This window comes from Mangifera indica, chromosome 11, assembly GCF_011075055.1.
Source record: "Mangifera indica cultivar Alphonso chromosome 11, CATAS_Mindica_2.1, whole genome shotgun sequence".
Classification (NCBI taxonomy): domain Eukaryota; kingdom Viridiplantae; phylum Streptophyta; class Magnoliopsida; order Sapindales; family Anacardiaceae; genus Mangifera; species Mangifera indica.
Window position 1 is genome coordinate 14,553,961 of NC_058147.1, and position 13,141 is coordinate 14,567,101.

General features: G+C 32.4%; 1 protein-coding gene across 1 annotated transcript; it reads right to left on the reverse strand.

The window, feature by feature from the left end:
• Window positions 1-10,588: 10,588 nt before the first annotated feature.
• LOC123228548 (protein NRT1/ PTR FAMILY 5.10-like) lies at window positions 10,589-12,725 on the reverse strand. The gene is made up of 3 exons (XM_044653951.1): window positions 12,318-12,725; window positions 11,595-12,142; window positions 10,589-11,504 (listed from the first exon to the last, which is right to left on the reverse strand). The coding sequence occupies exons 1-3, from the start codon at window positions 12,666-12,668 to the stop codon at window positions 10,691-10,693; spliced, it is 1,713 nt and encodes a 570-aa protein (XP_044509886.1). The 5' UTR covers window positions 12,669-12,725; the 3' UTR covers window positions 10,589-10,690.
• Window positions 12,726-13,141: the final 416 nt, after the last annotated feature.

Genomic DNA, 13,141 nt, shown 5'->3' on the forward strand with positions numbered 1-13,141 from the left:
ATAATAATATACGCCTGTATGCATGTAACATAAACCAAAGATAACCTGCTCCAACTCAAATCTATCTTCGCTGACCTGACCCTGCCTCGTAGCTACCTTAATCACATGTACTTGCAATCATGAAAGAAAAGGAAGTGAGAGATAAGAACACTTAGTAAGGGGAAAGAATTAAGTAAACTATTTCCTTTCCTATTCTAAATCACTCTTGAGACTAAATCTCACATCATAACCTCCTCAAAGAATCGAAGGGATAATCTAGTTCATCTTTTACTATTTGGGTCATACTTTGTCTCATCTGGTGTCCATTTGATACTTTCTAGAAGCTAACTACAAAGATTTTGTACTTTTCTAAGCTCAAGCTCTCTTTCTTTCTCTTATTACATTATTTCTGAATCTAAATTGTGTTATATTATGAGCATGCTCTACTACGAGCAGACCCTACTATGGGTCTATGTTCTACTATAGACATGTCTTACTACAAACGTGTTATACTACGGACGTGCCATACTGCGAGCGATGTAACATAGAGTGTCCCCTCATAGTTCATAGCATGCATGCGTGTTTTATCTCTTACTAATCTTGCTTCCATTTAAAACTATCCATAACCTACCCGACCACACTCTTGGGATGACCCCTGAATCCTGAGCCCCAAATTCTTTTTCTTGTTTTTCTTTCTTTTCTTTTTCTCTCATTTTTTTCCTTTCGTTTCTTTCATTTCTTTCTTTTCTTTTTCTCCTCCTTTTCTTTCCAAAAGCTATAAATTACTGTTTATTAGACTATTCATTTGGTAAGGTAGTTTTTTTGTTCATATAATTTAACAGTCCAAACAGTCTCTAATTTATACAAACTATATATCATTGAAAAAATGATTCAAAGAGCTTTCTAATAAGCTATAACAACACTCATGATTCATCATATACGATAATCAAAACATAGGATAAAATCAGTGGCAAAAAACTATATTTATTATTTATTTGGTAAGACAATTTTTTTGTTCATACAATTTAACAGTCCAATGGTCTTTAATTCATACAAACTATATATCATTGAAGAGGATTCAAAGAGCTTTCCAAAAAGGTATAATATTACTCATGATTCATCAGACAAGACAATGAAAACATGGGATAAAATTAGTGGTAAAAAACTATATTTACTATTTATTTGGTAAGACAGTCCTTTTATTCATACAATTTACCAATCCAAATAGTCTCTAATTCATACAAGCTATATATCATTAAAAAGAGGATTCACAGAGCTTTCCAACAAGCTATAATAACACTCATGATTCATTAGATAAGATAGTCAAAAAGTGGGATGAATTCAGTGGTAAAACTATAAATATTATCCAACTTTTTACTATGAACAAAATCATAGACATAGATACCCCAAATGGCAAAACAACATTTCTCAACTTCAAAATCATCATTTATAACATAGAGCCAAAGAACCAAAAGCATAAAACATAAAACATGAAACATATAAAAAATAATACCACTTACCTTATTTCAAACCAATCTTTGTCAAGTTAGCACCCTCCTCTTTGTCTTGCTTCTTTGATCACCAAACCACTTTAAATCAATACCAAAACACACTAACATATTCATATAACATGCATCCAATATATATGAACATAGGTAAAGGGAAAAAAAGGAGATCTTTTGGTTACCAAGGCTTCCAAAGTGTTTCCTTTTTTTTTTTTCTTATTTTGTTTTTCAAAACCCCTTCATTTCCTTCCTTTTTCTTCACAAAACAAAAGAAAACAACATGAAGAAGTCTGGCTTATGGAATGAACGGGAGAAGATGATGGAAACAGGTATAAAGTTTTTTTTTTTTTGTCTTTTCTCTCTTTACATATATCCATACCTTTTAATATAGATTTATATATACATATATATCTCTTTATCTCTTTGTAATTATTATATATAAACACACACATACATGTGAACATATATATTTAAAACTGAAAATATCTCAAAACAAGACCAAAAGACATAAATACCCCTAAAATGTACCTGAGGGCAAGGATTTAAAAATTGAACTAGACCAACCGGACCGTGAATGGGTACTGTAGTTGGTTACTATTAAACATAGAACCGTTTTAAGGTTAAAATCAGGTTGAACTGCAGTCGAACCGTCGATTCGCATCTGAACCACGGTCCAACACTGTCAAGGTGGTCCCCAGTTCAGAAGCTATGTATAAAAGTAACAGTTTTATTTCTTCCCTGTTCCTTGCAGTGCACGCAGACACAAAAGGGATTTGTTGCAGCCGACGAATTTCTCTAATGTCATAAGTTGAAACGATCGTTGATTCAGCTCTTGTCGATGATCATTTAAAGATGTCTGCCGATGATGATGACGCTGTCGAGAGGTGTTGGTTTGCAGGCTCACAAGACAGTAGTTTCACGGCTATATTGCAACCTTTCACGACGACTTCTTAGGCTCAGACAACAGCTGACGACGATGAGGTTCCGTTGCTATTGTGATTGATGACTTCTCAGGCAACGACGGAAAACTGGTGTGTATCCAAGGCTTTGAAACAGTATTGAAAAAACAATATACATAAATAATATTGAAACAGTATATTATCATAAATAAACAATTCTTGGAAAAAAACCCTAAAATCCTTGGAAAAAACAATGCTTTCATAACAGTATTGAAACAGTATATTATCACTTGAATTTGAAACAATATATATTGAAACTTCAAAGTTTAAACAAATTAGAAAATATATAAATAATAGGTCATTTTATATAAACAAATAACAATTCTTAATTTGAAAATATATAAATTAGTAAATATTAATTGATTTATTATTAATTTGTAATTTTATGTTACGAATTTGTAATTTTATTATGTATCTGTATTAAATGTCTGAATTGAATGTGTTTCATTCGTAATGTGGTTAGCTTCTAAGAATTTGAAAATTGAATATCAGTCTTCTGTGATACCCTATTTACATATAATAACTCAATATATGACAATTTATAATGAATATTGATGTAAATAACGAATATTGAAATTCAGATTATGAATGTAAGAAGTTATGTATTGTGACCAAATTACAAATATTGTTATTTATAATGAATGTATGAAGTTATGCGTGTTGAAATTCCATAGTTGAATTAAATAATAAAATTGATTATGAGTTTTTGAGTCTTTGACTTTCACATAACAAATATTGATGATATTAAATTTTAAAATTAAAAGTTATACTTTAAATGTTTAAAAACCTAATTATAAAAGTTTTTATTTTTAATGCTCAGTATATATTTAATAAATAAATATATAATATATATATATATTAATTGGTATTCTGATTTTATTGTTATTCTTATATGCAACAAATAAATAAAGTGGAAGTATGTCTTCATCTGGATCTAGGGTTTCTTCAACACTATGTCGAGTGAAAGGTGATATTACTTTGGCACATGTTTCTGAGAGTGTAGATGAGAATGGAAGGAAGATGTTGAAGTGTTTATATTGTGGTAAGACAACTAGAGGAGGTGGTATATATAGAATGAAACAACATTTGACTGGAAAAAAAAGGGATGTTGGTCCATGCACTAAAGTTCCTCATGATGTTAGATATCAAATGGTGAATGCATTAGATGAGATTGCAGCAAAAAATAAAGAAAGACAAGAATTTCGTAGACATGCAACTCCTTTTGGTGCTATTATACCTCTATTTGAGGGTGATATTACAGTTAAAGAATTTGAAGGGTTGTCTCTTCCTATAAACATGACTGAAGGCAATACTGGTATTGGGTCTTCTAGAAAACAAATTAGACTTACAAATGATTCAAAAAGAAAAGGACCGATTAGGGTTAGGGATTTTTTTGCTCCAAGGACTACTAGTGGGGCTCAACCTTCAATAAAAAGTGTTTTGGCTGGAAAAGAAGCCAAATAGAGAGTCGACATGGCTATTGTGAGGTTCTTATATGATGCTTGCATCTCTCTTAATGCATTAAATTCTATTTATTTCCAACCTATGTTAGATGTCATTACTACAATTGGGCTTGGATATAAACAACCGACATATTATGAAGCACGAGTGAATTTGTTGAATGATTCAAAGAAGAAAGTGCAATTACTTATTGATAGTTACAGAAAAAATTGGGAAGAAGTTGGTTGTACACTTATGGCTGATAGTTGGACAAACATTTCTAGTAGGTCGCTGATAAATTTTTTAGTATATTTTCCAAAAGAGATTTGTTTTATCAAATCAGTGGATGCATCTGGTGTTGTAAAGGGGGCGAACACATTATTTGGGTTGTTTGAGGAAATAATGTCCAAAAGGGAAGAAGTTGGTTGTACACTTATGGCTGATGCTTGGACAGACATTTCTAGTAGGTCGCTAATAAATGTTTTAGTATATTGTCCAAAAGGAATTTGTTTTATCAAATCAGTGGATGTATCTGGTGTTGTGAAAGGGGCGGACACATTATTTGGGTTGTTTGAGGAAATAGTATTATGGGTTGGGCCTAAGAGCATTACTCATTTTGTGATTGATAATGGAGCTAATTATAAAGCAGTTGGAGGATTATTGTTTGAAAAATATAAAAAATATTACTTGGTCACCTTGTGCAGCATATCGTATCAATTTGATTTTGAAAGATATTGGTGAAATGGATCACATTATTAGAATTTCCAAATGTGCATCTCTTGTGACAAAGTTCGTTTATAATCATACATTATTGATAGCTTAGTTGAGGAAGAGAGAAGGATGGAGAGAAATTATAAGGCCTGGTGCAACCCGATTTGCTACGACTTTTATCGCATTGCAAAGTCTTTTTAAGCATAAGCACAACTTACAAGCGACGGTCACTGACAGGTTTTTTATTGATTCTAGATATGCAAAGAGTAATCAAGGCAAAGAGGTTGTGATCATAATTCTGAATAATTATTTTTGGAATGAAATAGGTATAATTGTAAAAGTTGTGAGACCATTGATCCGTTTGCTTCGTATTATAGATTTAGATGAAAGACCTTCATTGGGATATGTCTATGATAGAATGTATAGAGCTAGGTTAGGGATAAAGAAGTTGTTTAAGAATAAAAAGAAATTCTACAAGCCTTATACTCAAATAATCAAGTTGAGGTGGGATAGGACATTGCGTCGAGGTATTCATGCAACTACGTATTACTTGAATCCTACATTTTAATATGATCATGAATCTTTTTGCACAAAACCAGAGGTATTACAAGGTTTTTTGGATGTTGTTCAGAGTAAAACATATATATTTAATGTTAGTAAGACGAAGTTAGTAGAAGAGAGCATAATGTTTCATGATTGTGAGGAGAGTTTCTTACGTTAGTTTGCTATTGAAACATGCAAAACCACACGACCTGATATGAATTTAATTTATATGTTTCTTATGTCTCGATTCTTTTTCCAATTTATAAAATTTTATTACATTATTATTTACATGTTATTTTGTATTAGATGAATGGTGGAGAACATATGGGTACAGTACTCCCAATTTACAAAAGTTTGCAATTAAAATTTTTAGTCAAACTTCAACATCTTCAAGCTGTGAGCGTAATTGGAGTGTTTTTAAACGTATACATACTAAGAAGAGAAATAAATTGGAGTATCAACGTGTAAATGATTTTGTTTTTATTCATCATAACTTATGGTTGCAAAATAGGTAAACACAATTATCAATTATGCATCATTACATTTATAAATATTTTTATTTAAACTATTTTATCATGTTTAATGATTATTTACAACTTTACATGTACCCTACTTAATGCTCTTTAATCTTTACTTTTTATTATTTTGGCTATTTAGGTTATGTTACAAGAAATCAAATTTTGATCCAATTGATTATGAAAGTATCGATAAACCAGACTTCTAGGTAGTAGATGAGGAAGAGGAGTTCGGTGAACTTAATGCAGATGAATTGGATCAAATGCTTTATTGAGAGAGATCTATTCCCATCAATAATGATTCAACAAATTATGATTTGTCACATAATTTCCCAAGTAAAAACATTTTTTTAGTACTTACACAACTATTTACACACTTATATAAATTATTGATTTTTTAGGCTGAAAGAAAATAAAATGTTCAATTATAAATTTTGCAGATAATATTATTGAAGAAGATGGTGTAGAAGATGAACAATTGATAGAGGGTGCAATAGAAGCGATGACAAGATCTTTTATCATTAGTGATAATGAAGAATGACTAATTATTCATTTATTAAACTTTATGTTAAACAAATTATATTTTTGATATGTTTTGTTAAACATTAAATTGAATATTATTTGTTTAATAATGGTTATGTTGGTTGGTTTATTTTATATTTTATTTAATGCATATATTAGATTTTTGATTTGTTTGAGTGTTCAATAATTAATAGTGCATGTGTTTGTAGAATTGGATTTGTTTTATACATATGTTTTGTTTTGATGCAAAGTTAGTTGTTATTACTTATTATATTTATGTTCAATAATGCATATATTTTGTTAATTGTGAAAACTAAAAAGTATGCACGATATAAAATTTACTGTGTAAAACATATGTAATTACTAATTAGACATAATTTTTCTAGGTTTTTACATAAAATTGTAATTCCGGTCCAACTGATTAGTTCAAACGGTCCGACCAAAACCAGTACTTAAAATGGTTTTTATCTCAGTCCGGTTTTGAAAACCTTGTCTGAGGGTATTGCATTTACTTTCTTTTTTTTCTTGTCGAACTTGTGGTTGTTCCACTTTCACCTATTGGTGCGTGTGCTCTTATTCCGCATGAATAATCAGTAATATCATCAATGTCATAATATTCAAATAGATTGAACTCATTTGAGTTTAGATCCATTTTAAAAATATTTTGATAAATGAAAAATAATTATTGATTGACAAAATTGAAATAAAAGCTAAATTATAAATATGGAGAAATATTGTTTACAAATTGAGATTGTGAGATTGATAAAAGAATATGAGATTAAAAAGAATGAAAGATTGAGAATTGAGAGTTCGTATAAGAATTTTTGGGGAAGGACAAGGGGTTTATATAGGAAAAAATTTGAAGAAAAAAATAAAAAAAAATTTGCCAAGCCACAACGGCTACTAGAGAAGCACCTACACCCACAAAAGCCAACAAAATTATTAATTTTTTAATTTTTAGGCATGCATATAGTTAGGGATGACAATTTGAGCTCGACTTTAGAGGCCCCGACCCTCCCTGACCCTAACAGGGAGGGGACTTCTCGATAAAAAAGGGAAAAAGGGCGAGGATGAGGACAAAAAAAATCTCCGTAATCGGGGACGGGGATACATAAGTCCCCGCCCCTCCCCGTCCCCACCTCCTAAATCTATTATATTAATATAATAATTTTTGAACTATTAAGTTCTAGAAACTTTTACATTATGATTTATTAAAGGCCAAACGACTATTTCCCACCCAAGGTTTGATGTTTTCTCAAATATCCACCATTTAACTATGGAAACACCAAACACCTACCCATGGATGGTTAAATTTAACAGAATCCTAATGCTTGAAAATTTTATCTCATTTTGCCCCACTAAACTTTAAAAACTATTGTTTAAACCCTTTAGCTTAAAAAGCCAACCTATTTTAATTTCCCTAGTTAGCCCCTTGAGCCTTACAAAGCCCTTGATTATTTGTGCTAAAACCATATTACAAACCCAAGCCTTTAAGCAAATATCCTCACCCAACCATGAAAATTAGCAGGGCATTTAAACTAAAATTTGTTGCTTGGTGAATATGTAGTCTTGAGAAATTTAAGTGTGGGGGAAAAGGGGACTTAATTGTATAGGAAGAGATGATGAAAAAAAGTTGGGATGAAGAGTGCTATTGAGATTGCCTTATGTTGTTATCTGTGCTACCCAATTTTCTTAGTTATTCAAGAAAAAAAAAAGAAAAAAAAATGCTAAAAAAGAAAAAAAAAAAGAAAACAGAAAAGAAAAAAAAAGAAAAAAAAAAGAAGTTGAAAAGAGAGAAGAGAATGGCAATGGCAAGTAGCAAAGAAATGTGGTGAATGTGGTGGCTTTAGCTTTACATTTTTGTTCCCCTTAGGTGTTTAAATGTTTTGTTAATATTCATGGTTTTAAACTTTTGTATCCATTAATCCTCATCTTTACCCAAAGCCTAATTACAACCTAAAATAAAGTCCTTTTGATTTATGCATGTATATAATCTAAATGGTGGAGATTTGGTGCATAAGCAAGCCTATGGTAGAATGTTTGCATTGGAAGAATTTGAGCGAAACACTGAACCATTAAACACATGAGTGATATGAGTGATAACCGTGAGGATGATTCACCAAAGCTTTATACATGCTTTAGAATGCGATTGTCTTGATTTGTCTTTGTGCATACTTTCTTGTAAAGTTTGATAATGATGTGTGTTGATGCTTGAATCTTGTTTGGTTTGAATCTTAAGGTATGCACACTTTTTGGTATCATGAGAAAAGAGATTGATGGAACCTTTTTGTGCTTGCTTTGTTTTTGTTTTTTGTTTTACTCGAGGACGAGCAAAAGATAAGTGTGGGGGAATTTGATAACGCCATTAATTGTTATTAGTTTGATTTATAATTCCCTTATGTTGTGTGGAAATTTAATTCAATCTAATGAAATTACTTATCTTTTTGCATTTAGGAAGCTATGAGTATTTTTGGAATAAGTTGGGCCAAAAAGATGAAAAAACTGGAGCAGATCTATTAATCTGGAAATTCCGTGATGCTGACTAGGCGTGGGCACGTGAAAGACGAAAACATAATGCGGAAATAAAATCTGGACGTCCAGATCAGCTACAAGGGTCTACTAAATATCAAGATTTGCTTCTTAAAAAAGAGATAATTACTAGCTGGAAAAGAGGATTAAATGAGATAGATAAGGAATGATATTTTTGGAGGAAGGATATACATTAAAAATAAATATCTTTTCCTTTATTTTTGGGAAGATATGTATCACTTTGCTTGATTGGATTAGGTGATTAGGATTGACTTTTAATTTCCAGATTTTTAGTAGGGAGATAATATATATATTTTTATTTTTATTCTGTTGAGAGGATTCACCATTGTAATTAGTGAATTAGAGAGAAGAATATGGTCTGCAGTGGCTGAATAATTTCTCTTGGTTGAAGGGATCTGAAACCATGGAACTATAATAATTGTGAGATTTAATTTTGTTCTTTAATGCATCTTTTTATTTATTCGAGTATTGATTATCTTTCTGAATTATTTTTTTATGATTGTGTTGGTTGATTTCTAAGGCGCGCGATTAGTTTATCAATTAATATAATCTACGGCTAGTTTAGGTACTGAATCCGTAATTGTTCAATCCATCTAATCGAAGTGGCAACTAGGTTTATCGTTTGCTGCCTCAGAAACTATAAATCCTAGGAAAATAATCACAACGTCGTACATTTGTGTTGTCTTGCTTCATTAGTCTTTCTAATTCGTAATGCTATTGTTTAATTAAATTCGAGATCGTATCCGAATTATTAATCAATAAAGGTTAATTGGAATACATGTTTTTGGTTAACTAATCGTAAGGAAAGACAGATAAATTTAATACAACAACGAATATTTGAATAATTAATTTGATATTTTGTTTCGATGATCAATCGTAGTTCCAATGGTGGATGTGACCGAAGACCAAGGTTTGTTAAATTGATTTATTCCTTTTAGATTATTTTACTGAATTTTTATTTATTGTTTTTCATTAAAATTTGCATTCACTTCAAAACCCCCCCTTTATTTCTTTGTTTCGATTTATTTGTGACGACATACTAATCAAAGCTCTTCGAGGGAACGATCCCTACTTTCCTTTACTACAGTTTTGTTGCAGGAATTTAGGATTTTAATTTGGGTGTCAACGACAGCACGTACCACATATAAAGTAGAAAGAAGGCATAAAGGTGTTTGTTGACAATCAAACAACAAATGCAATCTCCAACAATCCTGTTTTCCATGGAAAGACTTAGCATTTTAATATTAAATTGTATTTTTTAAGGGATGTACAAAAAAATGGTGCAGTGTGCTTGTTGTATAGCAAGACAAGTGATCAAATTACAGATACCTGCACCAAAGCTCTCCATACAAATAGATTTGAGTTTCTGAAAGAGAAACTTGGAGTCTACAACTACTGAAGCAAAAAGGAGTGTTGAAGTTGTGCCTCAGTAGTTGGAGAAGCTATTGGCAAGACCAAATCTTAGTTTTTCTGCTAGGTTTGTTCCTTTTGTCTGTTGTATGTTGTATATTGTTAGTGGCAAAAAGTTGGTTCCTATTTTGCATATCTTCCAGTTTTTTTGGTTAGCAAATAAAAATTATTTATGGCTAAGATTGTGTAGTCATATTCCACTTTTATAGCTTTTCAATTATTATTGAGTTTGTACTTAAGCACAATTTGATTCAATGAAATAAAATATTAGTAGCAAATTTTCTTTAAAACAAATTGCTTTCGTTGCCAATAAACCATTTTTGTTATTTTTTTTTTAATTTTCAGTCTTACTTAAAATTAGAATTTCTATTTCTAAACACACATCTTTTCAAGCTCTAATCACTACTACCATGACCTATGTTGTGCAAAACTCTAAATTGTTTACATCAATTGGTGGAGAGAAAATCGCATGAACACATACATTTGAAAATTTATCCATACTTAGGAACAACTTTTTTTTACGAGTCTTGCTTTACATAGATTTCTTATTCGAAAACTAACCTGCCCTGTTATTATAAATGTACGATTTTGCAAAATACAAGAAGGCAACTAGTGCAGCAGTACCGAGTCCAGTAAGAAGCAAGTAAAAGTAATCAAGATGTGCCTTGTTGAGATTATTTGCAAACCAGCTTGTATGCCCCTTTCCACTTGTTGCTTTCTCAATCACAGATATAAGAAAGCTGCTCAAAAAGCTTCCCACGCCAAAGATACCCAGGTATAAAGAGAGTCCTACGCTCCGTAATTCAGTTGGGACTTGGTCATAGAAAAATTCTTGAAGACCAACCATTATAAAAGTCTCAGAAACACCAGCTACAACATATTGAGGAATCAACCAGCCCACACTCATTGGAATTGTCACATCCGGCTCATCAATAAGTCCATACTGTTCAGCAGTTTTGAGCCTCTTCATCTCAACTAAAGCAGCAATCATCATCAACAAAACAGATAAAAACATCCCAATTCCAATTCTCTGAAGCATTGTAATGCCAGAGGGTTTCCCCGTAAAAGCTCTTGCAATAGGAACAAAAACACAATCATAAACTGGAATGGAGAGGATAATGGATAGGCTGATGAAGGATTGAAGTGAAGCAGCCGGTATTTCGAAAGCAGATCCAACCCATCTGTCCATTGTGGCTCCTTGCTTAGTGAAGAAAGTTGAAAATTGCGCATATACTATGCCGTAAACCAAGTTTGTAATCCATATTGGAACAAGCCTGAGAAATGCCTTTGCTTCCTCAACTTCACTAATACTACACGCCACCCCATATTTTCTTGAATTTTCTGGTGCAAGTAAGGCTCTATTCAGGAACCTGTCGAGAGTTACAGTTTGATAAATCTAGTTAATTGTTATGGTAACACCAAACAAATATCTCACTAATTCTCATAAGTATTTTTCTTACTTGAATTGCTCATAATTTTCATGACCTTCCTCTGCTTGGGCTTCAAATACTGAAGTAGAAGGCGTAGGTCGCCTCCAGTTTCTGACTGCAACAACAAATACTTGCCCAATTCTCAGAAACGGACTTTTCTCATTCTTTTTGATGCTATAGCGATAAGTCTTACTTCCAATCAAAAAAACAATCAATGCAAATGCCATCGAAATACATGGCATTCCAAACCCAAGACCCCAATTAAGGTTATCTTGGATGTAGGATAAAATCAAAATTGAAACTAAGGCGGCTGCACATAACCCAAAATACCACCAATTGAAGAATGAACTTTTGAATTTGCTTTCAACAGGGTCTTTCCCATCAAACTGATCCGCACCAAAAGCCTGAACGCAAGGCTTGTGCCCACCTTGCCCAATTGCTACCAGATATAGAGAGAAAAAGAATAAAATTAATTTGAACTGATGTAAAGAATTACATAAAGTCATTTCGTTTGTGTTTTCACAATAAGCAGTGCTGACCGAAGGTAACATAGCTGATAAAGTCAATAATCCTAGCCCCTGCATATGTCAAACATAACTAAAATTAAACATTCTAAAACTTAGCAAAATCCTCAGAATTCTTCAACTACAGATTTTCTTTGTTTCTTTTTAGAAAAATTTTACTTCTGTTCAAATCTTCATAATTTTTAGCAAAATTCTGTGTAAATAAATATATTTTACGAAAGAAACTAACCAAGCAGTATAAAACAGAAGCGATAACAATAGTCCGGTAACGTCCAAGGAAAGAATCAGCAACGAACGCTCCTAAAAGAGGCAGCAGCATGGCCATACCTAACCAAAGGTTCACGTTCTCCGCCGCAGTTGCCGTAGACTGACCTAGAGGTCCAGTTAGGTACGTAATAAGGTTGGACTCAATTCCATAGTAAGCGAACCTCTCAGCCATTTCGACACCAATAATGAAGTACGCCGATCTCCACCCACCAGAGCTGGCCCTGTAAACTGGGCGACCTTTGAAGTCAACGCAGCCATCTACAGTGGCTGCTACAAGCAGTGCTTCAGTGTCTGAGAACTCGGAGATGGACATTCTTTTTTCATCCTATAGTGATGCCGTAGACTTGCTTTAATGCTATATGCCTATTGTTATAATTTTTACGTAAGTTAAATGCGTATTATTATGCAAATAATGGACCGATACATGGGCAAAAAGATCGGGTTCTAGGAAGGTATAGGTTAAGTTCGGATTGATTCTTGAGGTAGCGAGCCAACGGGCTAAAGCCTAGTCAAGTCCCTAAGGCCTGGACCTCTGGAGTTTAAGGCCTGAAGCTGAGCCGATGGACCAATGCGGGTCTAACAATAAAATTTTACAAAATAATAACAAAATATTACACTTTTTCCCAAATTGTCATTTTTTTCAATTAAAAAATATATTTTATTTCATCCTATGGGTAATTTGACCATTTACACCGAGTGCATAAGGAATCTAAGATAGCTAAAATTTCCAGCAGGAGCACCTTATTTTCGCCCAAAGGGTAAGCGGATGTGTACGTGAAAATAAGT

Bases quoted from the DNA above. Each gene is read 5' to 3' on its own strand.
- LOC123228548 (XM_044653951.1), bottom strand. From the start codon at position 12,668: ATGTCCATCTCCGAGTTCTCAGACACTGAAGCACTGCTTGTAGCAGCC. The intron at 12,143-12,317 runs GTTAGTTTCTTT...TGACATATGCAG, and splicing joins CTTCTGTTTTATACTGCTTG to GGGCTAGGATTATTGACTTT. The intron at 11,505-11,594 runs GTAAGAAAAATA...AACTCTCGACAG, and splicing joins GAAAATTATGAGCAATTCAA to GTTCCTGAATAGAGCCTTAC.